Source organism: Daphnia pulicaria, chromosome 8 (genome assembly GCF_021234035.1).
Source record: "Daphnia pulicaria isolate SC F1-1A chromosome 8, SC_F0-13Bv2, whole genome shotgun sequence".
Lineage (NCBI taxonomy): Eukaryota > Metazoa > Arthropoda > Branchiopoda > Diplostraca > Daphniidae > Daphnia > Daphnia pulicaria.
The window spans coordinates 11269440-11284678 of NC_060920.1; the positions used below are offsets into that span (position 1 = coordinate 11269440).

General features: G+C 39.1%; 4 protein-coding genes across 6 annotated transcripts; 3 read left to right on the forward strand and 1 right to left on the reverse strand.

The window, feature by feature from the left end:
- Nucleotides 1–329: 329 nt before the first annotated feature.
- On the forward strand, nt 330–4225 carry LOC124311016 (protein white-like). Of its 2 annotated transcripts, none has more exons than XM_046775252.1 (10): nt 330–643; nt 1516–1729; nt 1798–2036; nt 2101–2274; nt 2351–2431; nt 2492–2989; nt 3061–3192; nt 3263–3491; nt 3560–3837; nt 3909–4225. In XM_046775252.1, exons 1-10 carry the CDS (start codon nt 626–628, stop codon nt 4008–4010), a joined length of 1965 nt encoding a protein of 654 aa, XP_046631208.1. In that variant the 5' UTR covers nt 330–625; the 3' UTR covers nt 4011–4225. The 2 variants fall into 2 exon arrangements, with proteins under 2 accessions (XP_046631208.1, XP_046631207.1); XM_046775251.1 differs by lacking the exon at nt 330–643 and adding an exon at nt 1345–1446.
- Nucleotides 4226–4528: 303 nt separating this feature from the next.
- On the forward strand, nt 4529–8038 carry LOC124311023 (protein white-like). Its single transcript, XM_046775265.1, has 10 exons — nt 4529–4911; nt 5426–5609; nt 5687–5925; nt 5985–6158; nt 6235–6315; nt 6376–6873; nt 6943–7074; nt 7161–7389; nt 7461–7732; nt 7803–8038. The coding sequence occupies exons 1-10, from the start codon at nt 4843–4845 to the stop codon at nt 7902–7904; spliced, it is 1980 nt and encodes a 659-aa protein (XP_046631221.1). The 5' UTR covers nt 4529–4842; the 3' UTR covers nt 7905–8038.
- Nucleotides 8039–8435: 397 nt separating this feature from the next.
- LOC124311021 (protein white-like) lies at nt 8436–11628 on the forward strand. Its single transcript, XM_046775262.1, has 10 exons — nt 8436–8604; nt 8722–8905; nt 8983–9221; nt 9291–9464; nt 9533–9613; nt 9674–10171; nt 10230–10361; nt 10436–10664; nt 10737–11008; nt 11088–11628. Exons 1-10 carry the CDS (start codon nt 8524–8526, stop codon nt 11187–11189), a joined length of 1992 nt encoding a protein of 663 aa, XP_046631218.1. The 5' UTR covers nt 8436–8523; the 3' UTR covers nt 11190–11628.
- A 1682-nt stretch (nt 11629–13310) lies between these two features.
- On the reverse strand, nt 13311–15188 carry LOC124311255 (glycoprotein-N-acetylgalactosamine 3-beta-galactosyltransferase 1-like). 2 transcript variants are annotated; one of them, XM_046775674.1, is made up of 8 exons: nt 14804–15188; nt 14575–14730; nt 14372–14510; nt 14161–14279; nt 13993–14094; nt 13759–13919; nt 13536–13700; nt 13311–13463 (listed from the first exon to the last, which is right to left on the reverse strand). In XM_046775674.1, the coding sequence occupies exons 1-8, from the start codon at nt 14871–14873 to the stop codon at nt 13323–13325; spliced, it is 1053 nt and encodes a 350-aa protein (XP_046631630.1). In that variant the 5' UTR covers nt 14874–15188; the 3' UTR covers nt 13311–13322. The 2 variants fall into 2 exon arrangements, with proteins under 2 accessions (XP_046631630.1, XP_046631629.1); XM_046775673.1 differs by having other exon boundaries at nt 13311–13469; nt 13542–13700; nt 13993–14279.
- Between the last annotated feature and the right edge of the window lie 51 nt (nt 15189–15239).

Below are 15239 nucleotides of genomic sequence, written 5' to 3' on the forward strand. Positions count from 1 at the left end.
CGACAGATATCAAAACAACCGTTTCATTTCCTATTCAATGGAAAACTCTTGCTCTTAATTGATCCCCATTATAAAACCAGATCAGCTGTTATCTCAACCCAATTCATTAGTGAAATGTATTTTTAAAAGGCGACAACAGTGACTTTGAAAAATTTAAAAGGAAGTAAAAGTGGGTCGTTCCAAATCAAAAGAATTTTCTCGCGCCTGCGCAGAGCAGCCGCGTGATTAATTCACGATATAGATTTATTCCCGATGGCAGACAGCATTGTATTAATAATTCGTGCTGTTACCTAACATCCCCCTCCTCTTTCTTTGGTCTGTAAAGATCCCTAAAGGTGGGGGTACCGGTATTGCCATCGGCAAAAAAGAGAGGGCGAACGATCGGTGATTTCCCTTTCCCCCCTCTACACCACACGACGAATCCAGCCTCATGTGTTGTTACATAGCAGACGTAACAGCCGGATGCCAAGCCAACGATCTAAACAAACACCAGTGAGCAGCTAGTAACCGAGCTGAGGCTTCGCTGTGTTTAAATCAGCAGCTCCAAGGCTCAGAGTCAGGTGCACAACTCCACCCGGTACACCAGGAATTTGCCTACCAATTCGACTTAAATTTCGCATAACAAATGGAGCTGAATGTGTGGGTGAGTAACATTGAATCGCATTTCGTTTAAATCAGCCTCGGTTGTGTCGTCGAGGCGAACAGAAACACTTAAAAAGTAGGAAATACCGACAGTAGGCACACACGGCCACCATTTCTAACATTTTGTCAAAGAGACCAAGATGGAGAATCAGCCAGTCATGCATTCGAGCCAAGGCCTCTTTCTTTTTTTTTATTTCGTTCCCATTAAAGCTTGACGTCATCACCGATCAACTGTCAAAATAGGCAACGCCGCTTTTCCTTGCGCAATCAATAACCGCCAAGTTTGAATTTTTAAAGAAGGAGGAAATTTCCCACCGCCACAATGACATCGATTACTGTCAACCAAAAAGTGCGAATTGATTTTATCGCTGAATGCCCTTGGCTCGAATCTTGAAAGAATAAAAAAATAAAATAAAAATATCTTTATGAGATATACTCGAATTTACAGCAAAGGGCTTATTGACCCCGTCATTTGTGTTAATAACCTCCAAAGAGAGAAAAGCTTTGACACACTATCTGTTTCCAGATAAGCCGCACATGTCCGCCTCTGTTTCTTAATGTAATTCTCCATAGATTATTCGCGTATGTTATCGTTCAATTTCTTCTCGGAATACAACAAGGGGCTATTTGTATGATGACAGGGCACAAAACAAATATTGTCCAGCAGCTTCAACTTTCGTTTTCATTGAGGTCATTCGTTGATGGCTGGTTAAGTAATTCAGTAGTTGAAAGATGAGCTCTAAAGGCGAGAAAAAACCTCTACTTTTGGCTTTCAATCAACAAAGCCAGCGAGCTTCTTTTCGTGTAAAAATTTCGAAAACAATCGAGGGTTCAATCGAAACTATACGTTAATTCATCTGTTTTCATTTCCAGGAAAGCGAATACAAGGCAGTGCCGACAAGCCAACAGCCGGAGCTGAGGAAAAATGGGACAGATGAGGTGCTCACCGTGTCGTCATCGTTCTCATCGCAACCGGTGACTTACTCGTGGGAGAATATAACCGTCTTTCACGAGACTACGCCGGGCAACTGCCTCACAAGACTGTGCAAAAAATCTCCGCCCATTCAAAAGAAAATATTGGATGATGGTGAGCATTGTCAAAATAGTCAATTAACTATTCGCAGGACGTATAACAAAAGTTGTCATTGAATTTAGTCACGGGAATTGTCCGTCCTGGCGAGTTTCTGGCCATCATGGGAGCGAGTGGAGCTGGTAAAACCACTCTGCTCAATTGTCTGACTTTCAGAAACTCGGGCAAACTCAAAATATCGGGCGAGAGATATCTCAACGGTGCAAAAGTCAACATAGATACCCTAGCACGTATTTCCGGTTACGTTCAACAAGATGATCTCTTCATTTCAACCCTAACCGTCCAGGAACATCTTCGTTTTCAGGTTTATTTCGACTCATTAAAAGAAATAATTTAAAGTTTTTTCAAAATTTCGATTGTAATTATAGGCATTGTTGCGGATGGATAAACATTTGACGTATCAAGAACGTATGATTCGTGTAGATGAAGTCATGGGGGAACTAGGGCTTAGCAAATGTTCTAATGCCAGAATCGGTCATCCAGAAAGAGGAATCAAAGGCATTTCGGGAGGTGAAAGGAAACGACTGGCATTCGCTTCAGAGGTAAAACAAAACAAATAAAATTTATTTTCAAATGTAAATTTTCTTACAATTGATTTTCTTTTAAAAAATTAAAAAGGTATTGACCAATCCTTCGTTGATGTTTTGTGACGAACCCACGTCTGGTCTCGATTCTTACATGGCACAAAACATCGTCCAGGTAAATCCATTCAAAACGAATTTTGAGAAAAGAAATTTAAACAAAATGTACAATTGGCAGGTATTGAAAAATATTGCGTCAAAAGGCAAGACCGTGGTGTGCACGATCCATCAACCGTCATCGGAAGTTTTTGCCTTGTTCGATCGGATTCTTTTGATGGCCGAAGGCAGAACGGCCTTCCTGGGCCCCGTTGGCGACGCTCTTTCTTTTTTCTCCGCCCAGGGATTGCCTTGCCCACCCAACTACAATCCTGCCGATTATTACATCCACACCCTGGCCACGATTCCTGGTCAGGAAGTCGAATCCAAAAAGAAAAGCAAGGAGATTTGTGATGCTTACAATTCGTCCGAGTCAGGAAATTTGGTCCAAGAAATGGTTATTGCCAATCGTTCAATCAAATCGTCCAGATCGCAAGAACTTGATCTCGAACCAGTAAAAATTCAGCGTTCGCCTTATAAAGCCTCGTGGTTTGCGCAGTTGAGGGCTGTCATGTGGAGATCTTTCCTGTCGATCAGAAGGGAACCGGCAGTTTTGAAAGTCAAAGCATTCCAGACTATTGTAATTGAAATTTTTCTCAATCCCCATTTGCTCCAACTACGTAACCGTCTGATTTTTGGGAATTTTTGCAGTTCATTGCAACTTTGATTGCACTCATCTTTCAAGGGCAGACCCTTGAATTCCAGAATATCCGAAACTACCAAGGAGCTCTCTTCGTGTTTCTTACCAACATGACGTTCCAGAGTGTCTTTGGAGTCATTAATGTAAGTCGACATATTTCAAAAAAAGGATAAGCTATTATGGAAAGAAATGATTCGATTCGGTTTAATGCAGGATATTACTTTGGAACTGCCCGTTTTTCTAAGAGAACACTTCAACGGAATGTATCGAACTGACGTTTACTTTCTGTGCAAGACTACGGCCGATATCCCCGTCTACATATTTTTCCCTTTCCTTTTCGTTGCCATTCCCTATTACGCCATAGGATTGAATCCCGATGTCGGAAGGTTCTTTATCGCCTGCGGTATAGTCATTCTCTTAGCCAACGTGGCCACATCTTTCGGTAAGAAAAACACTTTTGCTCTAAATATTTCTGACGCAACATACGTATATCTTTTCATTTGCTGATAGGTTACATGATCTCTTGCCTGACCAGCTCCACCCGAGTTGCACTTGCGCTAGGCCCACCATTCATCATCCCGTTGCTGCTCTTTGGCGGTTTCTTTCTCCGCAATGGTTCTGTGCCCGTCTACTTCGATTGGCTTCGCTACATCTCCTGGTTCATGTACGCTAATGAAGCTCTCTCGATCAACCAGTGGAACGGAATCAGTTTCAACGACACACGCTCTCCTTGTCCCGATCACGTCTGTACAGAAGAATACATTTTGAAACAATTCGACTTCAACCCGGTAATAATGCGACATTTAAATGAACACCATTTCAGGCTCGTTTTTTTTAAATCTCGTATTTGACATTACAGGACAATTTTTATCGCAACATTGGCTGTCTCTTCGCCCTCATAGTCGGATTTCGGATCCTTGCCTTCTCAGCATTATTGAAGAAAACCTATCGCAAAAATTAGCGGTCGAATCTCGTATCTCTCGCAAGAAAATCTCGATCAAATTATCAAACCAAATCTCGTTCGTTTCATGACATCCCCCCTTGTATACCAGCAGCGAGAACATGTATTACTTTCAAGTCCGTTGTTGTAATTTACTAGCACAATTGAATGCACAGCATTGTTAAAGTTAAGTTTAATTTTTGTTCTTAAAAAGAATAAAAAAAGGACCGAAAAAGGATGAACTCTTATCAATCCGCTAATGAACGATAAGATTAAAAAAAAACCAAAACGTCTGCACTGGCGTCAAAAAAGACATCAACCCGTTATTTTGTTTAGGCAAATTAAGTTTCGGGTTGTGTGACACATCAATATTGACACTATTGATATGGCAGCACTTGCCACTCGTCACAACACAGAATATCAAATCTACTGAACTATAGTAGTATATTATCTCCTTTGTGAATTAATACCAACATGTCGAGCGGATGGCGCGAAGCCGTGTAAATTGCAGCCAACAAAGTAAAACAAGACGGAAGAAAACAAAAGACTGTCTGGCAGGGTTTTAAACGCTTAGAGGGTTTCATCTCGCCATTTGTGTCTATGAAAGACTCTTTTCCAGACAGCCGTACAAGTCATTCACCTAACGAGTATCGCCGAGGACAGCTCGGTTACATTTTATTTTATTTTTTACAGCAGTCAGTGATCGTACGTGTGTTTGATTTTCAGTTCACCCCCTTTAACGAGGATTCTGTCAGCCATTTTTATTAGAAATATCGTTTTTTTTTAAATTAATAACGAGTTTTATGCAAAAGTATTTGTGCGATAGAAGAAGAAAGAATTGGAGACATCAACCATGTCTCTTCACAAGGAAAAGCAGCGCTTAATCCAGACGTCTCGTCGTACTGGCTATTCATCGATCGCAGTAAGTTATTACCTAATGATTACCGTTTTTTGGATTAGCAAGCATAAAAGGAGTAGGTATTAACCAATTGTATGAAACCTTGTTTTTGTATAATTTTGAAAGGACAGTTTAAAAATTTTTACAAGCCAAACCGTTTACGACCAAAGTTATTATCTGAATGTTGAAACTTATTACCGACAAGTTGTTTGCGTTATCACACTTGGCTTTGGAAAAATTTTGACCCTGCAGATGTTTACTTGTACCAGATACCGTAGTGCATTGTCATCATGACCAAAAAAGTAAAATCAATTTCAAATGCCGACTTTCATCATAAAAGCTAACTCGCATTACTGACTTACTGCAAAGCCCTTGTTACGTAAGCTTGGCACAAGTTAGGTAAGTAATGCAAATGAGGGGGAAAAAAATCCTGAACTCAAACTTCCTATTAGTTAATGCAAATTAAATCACTTCTACATCACAAATTTGGCCAGTTAGCAATCCTTACTTGTTTAAAAAAAAACAATCATTTATATAGGGGGTGGAATCACGATCGAGATCAAACAAGCTGCATAGCAACGGCAAAGATGACTTTACCGTTTCTTTTACAACATCTCCTCCAGCGACTTATTCATGGGAAAATATTGAAATTTACTTGGAAACAAGTCAGGGAAATTGTTTCAAACGTTCCGCACCAGTTCAGAAACGGATCCTTGACAATGGTATTCAATTATTTCCTTCTGGATACATTACGTCTACCGTATAAAATAATGACGTCTTTCTTTCTTTGAACAATTAGTCACTGGATGTGTTCGTCCTGGTGAGTTCCTGGCTATCATGGGAGCAAGTGGTGCGGGAAAAACCACTCTTCTCAATTGTCTGACCTTCAGGAACACGGGCAAACTCAAAATTTCCGGAGACAGATATCTCAATGGCGAAGTGGTCAACACCGATACATTGGCCCGCATTTCCGGCTACGTTCAACAAGACGATTTATTTATTCCTACTCTCAAAGTCAAAGAACATCTACAGTTCCAGGTTAGTCAGCGACAAAAGACAATGAGTAAACCAAAGCTAATAGAGTACTTTGATTTTAGGCACTGTTGAGAATGGACAAACATCTGACTTACGCCGAAAGAATGATTCGTGTTGGCCAAGTAATTCATGAATTAGGGCTTTCCAAGTGTGAAAATACAGTCATTGGAAATCCAGAGAGAGGCATCAAAGGTATTTCTGGAGGTGAAAGGAAACGACTGGCATTCGCATCGGAGGTATTTTTTAAAAGTTAAATTTGTTTTCAAATGTAAATTCTCTAACAAATGCTTTTCTTTCAAAAAATACAAAAAGGTTTTGACCAATCCCTCGTTGATGTTTTGTGACGAACCCACGTCTGGACTCGATTCTTACATGGCACAAAACATCGTTCAGGTAAATCCATTCAAAGCGAATTTTGAGAAAAGACATTTTTATCAAATGTAAAATTGGTAGGTCTTGAAAAATATTGCGTCAACTGGCAAGACTGTGGTGTGCACGATCCACCAACCGTCATCGGAAGTGTTTGCCTTGTTCGATCGGATTCTTTTGATGGCCGAAGGAAGAACGGCCTTCCTGGGACCCGTTGGCGACGCTCTTTCCTTTTTCTCCGCCCAGGGATTACCTTGCCCACCCAACTACAATCCTGCCGATTATTACATCCACACCCTGGCCACGATTCCTGGTCAGGAAGTGGAATCCAAAAAGAAAAGCAGGGAGATATGTGATGCCTATGTGGTTTCAACAGCCGGTCAACAAATCCTTGAAATTGTCAAAGCAAATCGTTCGTTCAATTTAACTGAAAGTCAAGAATTTCAGCTAGATGACGTGAAAGTCAAAAGATCCCCTTACAAGGCTTCCTGGTTCGCTCAATTCAGGGCCGTCTTTTGGAGGTCTTTACTTTCTGTGCTCAGAGAACCAGCCGTCTTGAGAGTCAAAGCATTCCAGACCATTGTAATTTCAATATGTGGCATTCATGTAAGACGAAATCAATTAACGCACTTTTTTCCCCTTCAAATGCAGTTCATTTCAGTGCTCATTGCTCTAATCTACCAAGGACAGACACTTCAATACGATAACGTACGCAATATCCAAGGTGCTCTTTTCATTTTCCTCACCAATATGACCTTTCAAAACGTCTTTGGAGTCGTCAATGTGAGTCCTACATTTTTATTTCATTTTATTTTTTATTTTTTTACATTACGGTTCTCTTACATCCCATTTAATTATTTTCTGACCAGGTAATAACCAGTGAACTGCCGATATTCTTGCGCGAACATTTCAACGGGATGTACCGAACGGATATCTACTTCCTGTGTAAAACGCTCGCTGATTTGCCCGTTTACATAGTCTTCCCTTTCGTCTTCGTCACGATCCCGTACTTCATTATCGGATTGAATCCGGGTGCCGAACAATTCTTCATCGCTTGTGGGATTGTTATTCTTGTCGCTAATGTAGCGACGTCATTCGGTGAAAAAAAGAAAAGCTTTCGGCATGATTACGTAATCGAGAAATAATCCTTTTTACAAATTGGCGCACAGGCTACATGATCTCCTGCATGGCTGGATCGACACAAATCGCCCTAGCTATGGCCGCTCCCCTTATCATTCCCTTGTTGCTTTTCGGTGGCTTCTTTCTGCAAAACGGAGCTGTCCCTTTCTACTTTGAATGGATGCGCTACATCTCTTGGTTCATGTACGGAAATGAAGCACTTTCCATCAACCAATGGTCTGGTGTCACCTTCAACGATACCATCTGTCCAAGAGGGGTCTGCACTGGGGAGAAAATCTTGGAGAATTTCGACTTCAATCCGGTAAGTATTCGATTGATTTTACACGATTGTCAATGAGTCCTTTTCATTTTTTTTTTTTTTTTCATTTCAGAACTTTTTCTACCGTGACATTGGAGGATTGTGCGGATTAATTGTCGGTTTCCGCCTTGTAGCCTTCTTTGCCCTTTTGAGCAAGACTTACCGCAAAAATTAAATGTTTAATTGCAAAATTTTTTAATGGAACGCAATTTTATTTCAAGTCATACGTCGCATCTCTTTGACTATAGAGTCCACCCGAATTCTCCCATTTACATTTTACTTTTTTAAATACATTCTCTACTCTCAGTTTTTTAAATAGACAAATTGATGCTTAAAAGAATGAAATGCTTCAAAAAGAATAAAATGCTATCGCAAAATTTAAAAACAAATTGTATCGGAATTCTACAGTATAAAGGTGGTGAATTTTAGTTCGATGGCGTTCAGTACAATTAATCCTGTACTAATCAAAATATACTTTAATAAACAATTAAACCTTTATTCAAATGAACTTTTAAGCGAAAATGTGATCATTCAGACACCCTCGTTCAGTATAAAATAGCTAGTCATCTCTGTCAACGGTTGGAAAGATAAGGCATTGTGCGGCCAATACGTAATAGCCGCAAGATAAGCGATTGAAAATATTCATTACGCAACATGTCTGGCAATCACTCGCTTGTGATTTTTGTATAAAAAGATTAAACCTCGACACGACATTAAGTCAATTGCATTCTATAGAGCAAAGTAGCTTGATGTCAATTTGAGGTTGGTCTCAAGCCAAACTTACACAACAAGCAATGGAGTTACATTCCGAAAAAGCCAAAGATCAGCATTCCCTAAACGCAACTTTTGTTAATCTTGGGTTCGACAAAGAAACGGTAGGTTATTCAATTCTAGATTTACAAAAAGTACTAGTTCCAAAGAAAGAAATTTCGATGTCGAGAAATCTTCTGCAAATAATAAAAAAATAATATACAAATGTTTAATTTATTTAGGGAGAGAATGGAACATCCAGCAGGAAATCGAGCCTTGGAAGCGGAAAGGGGGACTTTAAATTCTCAATGAAAGCGTCACAACCCGTGACATATTCGTGGGAAAATATTGAAGTTTACCTAGAAAAGAAACAGGGAAATTGCTTCAAGCGTTTGCCACCAACTCAGAAACGAATTCTGGACAATGGTATGTAGTAGTAACATTTTTCTGAAAGAACAATAAAATAACCAAGATAATTTGATTGTCTCCATTCGAAAAATTAGTCACCGGATGTGTTCGCCCTGGCGAATTTTTGGCTATCATGGGAGCCAGCGGAGCTGGCAAAACCACTCTGCTCAATTGTCTGACTTTCAGAAACACAGGACAATTGAAAGTGTCGGGTGAAAGAAACCTCAATGGCGCCAAAGTAAACACGGATACCCTAGCCCGCATTTCAGGCTATGTACAGCAAGACGACCTGTTCATCCCTACGCTTACTGTCAAGGAGCATCTAGAGTTCCAGGTAAACACAGTTAAACAAGTGAAGAGGAGAAAGAAAACAAAAATGAACAATTTGTCTTTCACATTTCAGGCCTTATTGCGAATGGAGAAACATTTGAGTTACAATGAACGAATGATTCGTGTAGATGAAGTGATTAACGAGCTAGGACTGAAAAAGTGTCAAAACACAGTTATAGGCAATCCAGAAAGAGGAGTCAAAGGCATTTCGGGAGGTGAGAGGAAACGACTGGCATTCGCCTCGGAGGTATTTTTTAAAAGTTAAATTTGTTTTCAAATGTAAATTCTCTAACAATCTTTCAAAAAATTAAAAAGGTATTGACCAATCCTTCGTTGATGTTTTGTGACGAACCCACGTCTGGTCTCGATTCTTACATGGCACAAAACATCGTTCAGGTAAATCAATTCAAAACGAATTTTGAGAAAAGAAATTTAAATCAAATGTAAAATTGGCAGGTCTTGAAAAATATTGCAGACACGGGCAAGACTGTGGTGTGCACGATCCACCAACCGTCATCGGAAGTGTTTGCCATGTTCGATCGAATTCTTTTAATGGCTGACGGTAGAACGGCCTTTCTCGGCCCGGCCAGTGACGCTCTTTCATTTTTCGCCTTGAAAGGATTGTCATGCCCACCCAACTACAATCCTGCCGATTTTTACATTCACATCCTGGCCACGGTCCCTGGTCAGGAAGAGGAATCCAAAAAGAAAAACAGGGAGATTTGTGATGCTTACAGTTCATCGGAAGCGGGTCAACAAATTTTAAAAATTGCCCAGGCCAATCGTTCACTGAATTCCACCGAAAGTCAAGAATTTGAATTGGCTGAAGTAAAAGTTAACCGGACTCCATACAAGGCTTCCTGGATCGCTCAACTGAGGGCCGTATTTTGGCGGTCCGTTATTTCAGTATTCAGGGAACCAGTGGTTATAAGAGTCAAGATTATCCAAACTATTGTAAGTTTTACTGTCAACCCCAGTTTAAATTTTAGACTTTTTAACACTCGCATAACAGTTCATTTCAGCTCTCATCGCAGCAATTTACCAAGGGCAATCACTCCAACTCTCTGACGTTCGCAACATTCAAGGTGCTCTCTTCATATTCCTCACCAACATGACTTTCTCAAACGTCTTTGGAGTCGTCAATGTAAGTTAATAATATTACTGCAAATTACGTAACACAGAGGTGATTTGATATTCTTTGTGGAACTCTCCTCACAGGCGATAACCGCTGAACTGCCGATATTTCTGCGCGAACATTTCAACGGAATGTACCGGACGGACGTTTATTTCATTTCCAAATCTTTTGCCGACCTCCCATTGTTCATTATTCTGCCCTTCATTTTCATATCAATACCCTACTTTGCTATTGGATTAAATCCTGCTGCCGACAGGTTTTTTATCGCCAGCGGGATCATCATTCTTGTCGCTAACGTAGCTTCTGCATTCGGTAAAAATCTAAAAAAAAAAAAATTACGACTACTCAATTTACTCAATTCTTTTCGACATGTCTGTTCTTTAGGTTTTATGGTCTCGTGCATTGCTGGCACGACTGACATTGCTCTCGCTATAGCACCTGCACTAGTTATTCCTCTGCTGTTGTTTGGAGGATTCTTTTTGTCGAACGAGGATGTACCAGTCTACTTTGACTGGATGCGCTATATCTCTTGGTTCATGTACGGCAATGAGGCACTTTCGATCAATCAATGGTCTGGCGTCACCTTTAACGACACGGGCTGCCCAGGTGAAGTGTGCACCGGGGAGGCCATTTTAGCACAATTTCAATTTAACCCGGTAATTAAAAATTAATTAATGTATATAACACTTTTATATACGTTAATTGTCATACTAATTACTCGTTTTCATATTTCAGGACTACTTTGGCCGAGACATTTGGTGCTTGGTTGCTATGATTGTCGGCTTACGTATTTTAGGCTTTTTAGGACTTCTGAGCAAGACCTATCGCAAAAAATAGATTATTCTGAACAAGTGAATTCAATTGGCCTATCCTCGTACTTCCCATAAAAAATTATCTGTCTGTGTTGAACCGAACGAGAAATAAACGTCATAGATTTCACGAACGAAAAACACTCAAACGAACGATGAAAATCCCAGAAATTAACATAGGATTCTAAAAAAAAACTATCTTTGCAAATGAGGCTGTAACAATAACGAGGAAAATTGGGGAAAAGAATGTTTTTTTATGTTCCTACCTTTGTGTTGTCTTCTTGGCAATGAATTGATGACATGGAAGAGTTGATGAATTAATGATGAAATGTAGTATCACTGCTGTGGCTTGGACGAAAATTTATTTGGGCCCATTATTCTGTCAATATCTGAGCGACCATAGTAGTAGTTCAAGAATAGTCTACTGAAATTATAAGAGAAAAAAAATTTAAATATATTCATCTAGACATATATTTATGAATCACCAGAATTGTTTGTGTTCAGTGAGTTTTCCACAACAGTAGGCAGCGAAAGCTCAACTTCAGTTTTAGCATAATAGCATTCAAGCAATGACATCACCTTGACCAATCACACTTCAACACACACAACTAGTTTGGTGAGGTATTTTCTGATCAAACTAACCAATATTTAGTCAGGGTTTTGGATGAAAGTGTAACCTGCTTACCTGCTTGTTGATTAAAACTCTAAAGTTTTTGTTAGCCAGTTTAGAACAACGAAAGAGTCAGACAACAAGAGGAAAATCGTCAGGTGGAGAACAACATATGCATGAACAAAATGTTGTGCTTCCTTATTCGCACCTTCATGGCTTAATCACCAACTCGCTATTGGTTTTTCCCAAGCAGTCTCTCATTTGAATACGATTCGCAACGTGCTACATTGAGCGCCTAAACTGAAGAGACTGATTTCCTCTTCCCAAACCTCCGTTTTGAGGAACAGCATTGCCAAACTGTTGGGAATATTTACGCGCGGGTATTTTAATTTAAAAAAAAAAAAAAAAACATAAATTAATGAAACCAAAATATCTCGTACAAAAAAAAATTTAAAAACAAGTATTTTTTCCAGCGATTATTCACGAACTGACAAATTATGACAAAAGAAGAAATTATTCAAATTAACTCATGGTTTTCATGGATGTGTATTGTGTTTCATCTGAGCCTTAAGATTGTCTCATTAGGTTTCACAAATATATTTTAAATCACGCTTAATAAATATATATAAATACATGAATAATAATTTACAATTCTGCTTGACGACGATACAATTCTAAACAGACGATGAACGACGGGGATGAGATTATGACGTAACAAGCCTTTCATCATTTCTTTTTTCTTTTAAAATTTAAAATCCCATACATAATTTTTTATAACTAGTACGTGAACAAAAATTGAAAAATAAATTCCGATTAAAATTTATAACTTTTAAAGCATGAAACCCATTTGTTTCTAAGAAAAATTACGACGTAAAGTGCCAAAATGGACTTGCAAGCCGAGCTGCGCCGAGCTGTACCCACTGAAAGCAATAAGAAGCGGCTGGTCAGAACAATGATTTACATTCCACGATTCGATTCCTTCAAAATGGCTTCGACTAAAACGAGAATTTCATTCGAGGGTTTGATAATCATAACAGCTGTTGTTTTAATTGTGGCCTCTGCAATCGGCATGATATGCGTTGATCAAGTTAATCGAGCCTCGATAGAAGAATGCAACAAACACATCGAATGCTGTTCGTCGTCCCTGAATCCGCAGTTTGCTGAAATGAATGCAGATGCATCCTTTATCCGTGCCGTCCGTGCCGCACCTGATGGTAAATCTCCACCGGAACTAGAACTCCACCCGGGAACTTCCACCGGAACTCTTCAAACAAGGTCCGTTCCGCCTGAAAGAGGGGAAGCTACAATTGTTCCCAAAAACAGAAATTAAAAGGTGATTCCTTCTCATGTCTGTTCATCAAGATCTCAGAAATGGCACAAGTCTTATACATCACTCAATTCAAAATTTCGTCTCCATGTCATCTGCTACTTGATTTAAGACTATATCCCTTGTCTGAAGAATTACACGATTTGATAGTGATTGATTTTATTTATATATATATTTTTATTTTATATATTATAAGTGCTCGATACGGAAAACGCAATATTTTATTATCTTCTTTGCAGATTTTCCGATAGCGAGGATGTCGCCGATTCAGATTGAGGGTATTTCTCTAATTCCAATTTCTCTCGCTTTTTCAGATGCTTCGTCCAGATTAGGTCAGAGGTAGATGGGCCGGAAAATGGCAAAGCCTGAAATAGTTTATAACATAAGAAGTAGTAAAAAAACGTAAATGAAGATTCGTTATAGCTTTTAGCCTTTACTTGTAAGTTTACATCCGGCGAATGTTGTGGCTTGGATTGAATTTCTGTCCGAATGTCTTGGATACCATATGCATTAACGCGATAAATAAGATAGTAATAGAGATACATTTGATTGGGAGTCATCTGATGGAAGCCAATAGCAGTATCCGAACAGCAGTCAAATCCCTGAAGGAAAACATAAAAATAAATAACACTAAAGGATTAAATTTTAGAATGAGTACACCTTTTGAACGGGGTAAAAGGAAGGATGCATTTCCCATAACCAAGTATCATCCACTATCCCCAAAGTTAAATGTGTCTCTAAGGAAATGGTTAAGAACCTATCTCTGCCATAGGAATCCCTGGTGTCCATACCTTTGCAATCCAAATTCTCCATACAGATACCTGTTTTTTGAAAATACATTATTCATTTCAGACATAAACAATTAGGACGAAGGAATATTAGATATCCAACTACCGATTTGAACATCTTCTGGCCATTCAGTATCGGTGCATTTCACTGGGTTTTCTAAACCAATTTCAACAAACCTCCGCAGGGCTTCTTTGCTCAGCACGTAACCTGCGTGTTCATGATTAATAAATGACGTAACACTGGTGTAAAGAAATACGATGATGTTTCCGTTACCCGATCCGCCCTGCATGTAGCCACTTTTTATGTAAGCTTTGAACTTGTGACCAAAATAAAAAGGATCTGAGGTGTTGAAATTCGACAAATAAAAGCGTAGGTTCTCTAAAATGACAAACCTTTAGACCAGAATCATTCAAAATAAATATTATTATTGAAATTAGAACTTTAGACCATAAAGTTTGAGGGGGGGGGGGAATGAATTCCTTACGAATCGTCATCAGCTTTGAGAAACCATTCAGCTTCGTGAAGATGATGTTGATAGATATAACGAAAGGCTTCTCTGGTCTTCCCCCATAAGGTATCGTAACCTTCAAGCGTAGGAACTTTAACGGTAGGTAGCCTATTGTCTTTATCCTTTTACAAATGAATTAATTCTTCGCTACAAATTTACATGAAAGAAACAAAAACCACCTGTTTCCGTGCTTATGAAGATTAGTCTATTGCACCGATTTCCCCAGGTGTTCTTGATGTGACGCGCTTTTCTCCAGTGGTTTTTCGGGGTGGTCATGACCCAACATAAAATCCGGACTTTTGTGTACATTTCTCTGGCTATTAATCCATCACGAACTATACTTAATATAAATGAAACAAATGCGAATGGATTATAAGAACATTTTAAATTCTACCTTAAATGTTTTACCTGTGTCGTATGGTTGCTTGTCTAGGTTTAGAGACAATCGGAATTCACCGTCTCGATACAATTGCGTCATTTGATTCGAAACAGATTGTAACTATTTATCGGCAGAAAACCAGTTACACGAATCAAAACATTCTAGTAAGTATCTTATGAAACGTTTCATAATACAATGTTTAACAAAACACGCATCGTGTAGTGAGCAACTGTAGAAAGAAGGGATTTTCCATTATCCTAATAACATGCGTGTTGCACCTGGGCAAGAATACACATCCTGTTTTTTTGTTACGTAGATATTTTACTAGGTCAACATTGTCACACTGTCTAAATTGTCCGGCTATCAAAAAATCTAAATAAAGGTGCGTTGGACCTTTAGGAGAAGCTTAACACATCTAATTCGTGTCCTACGCTATGTCCACAAATCATTCAATCAAATAAAAAA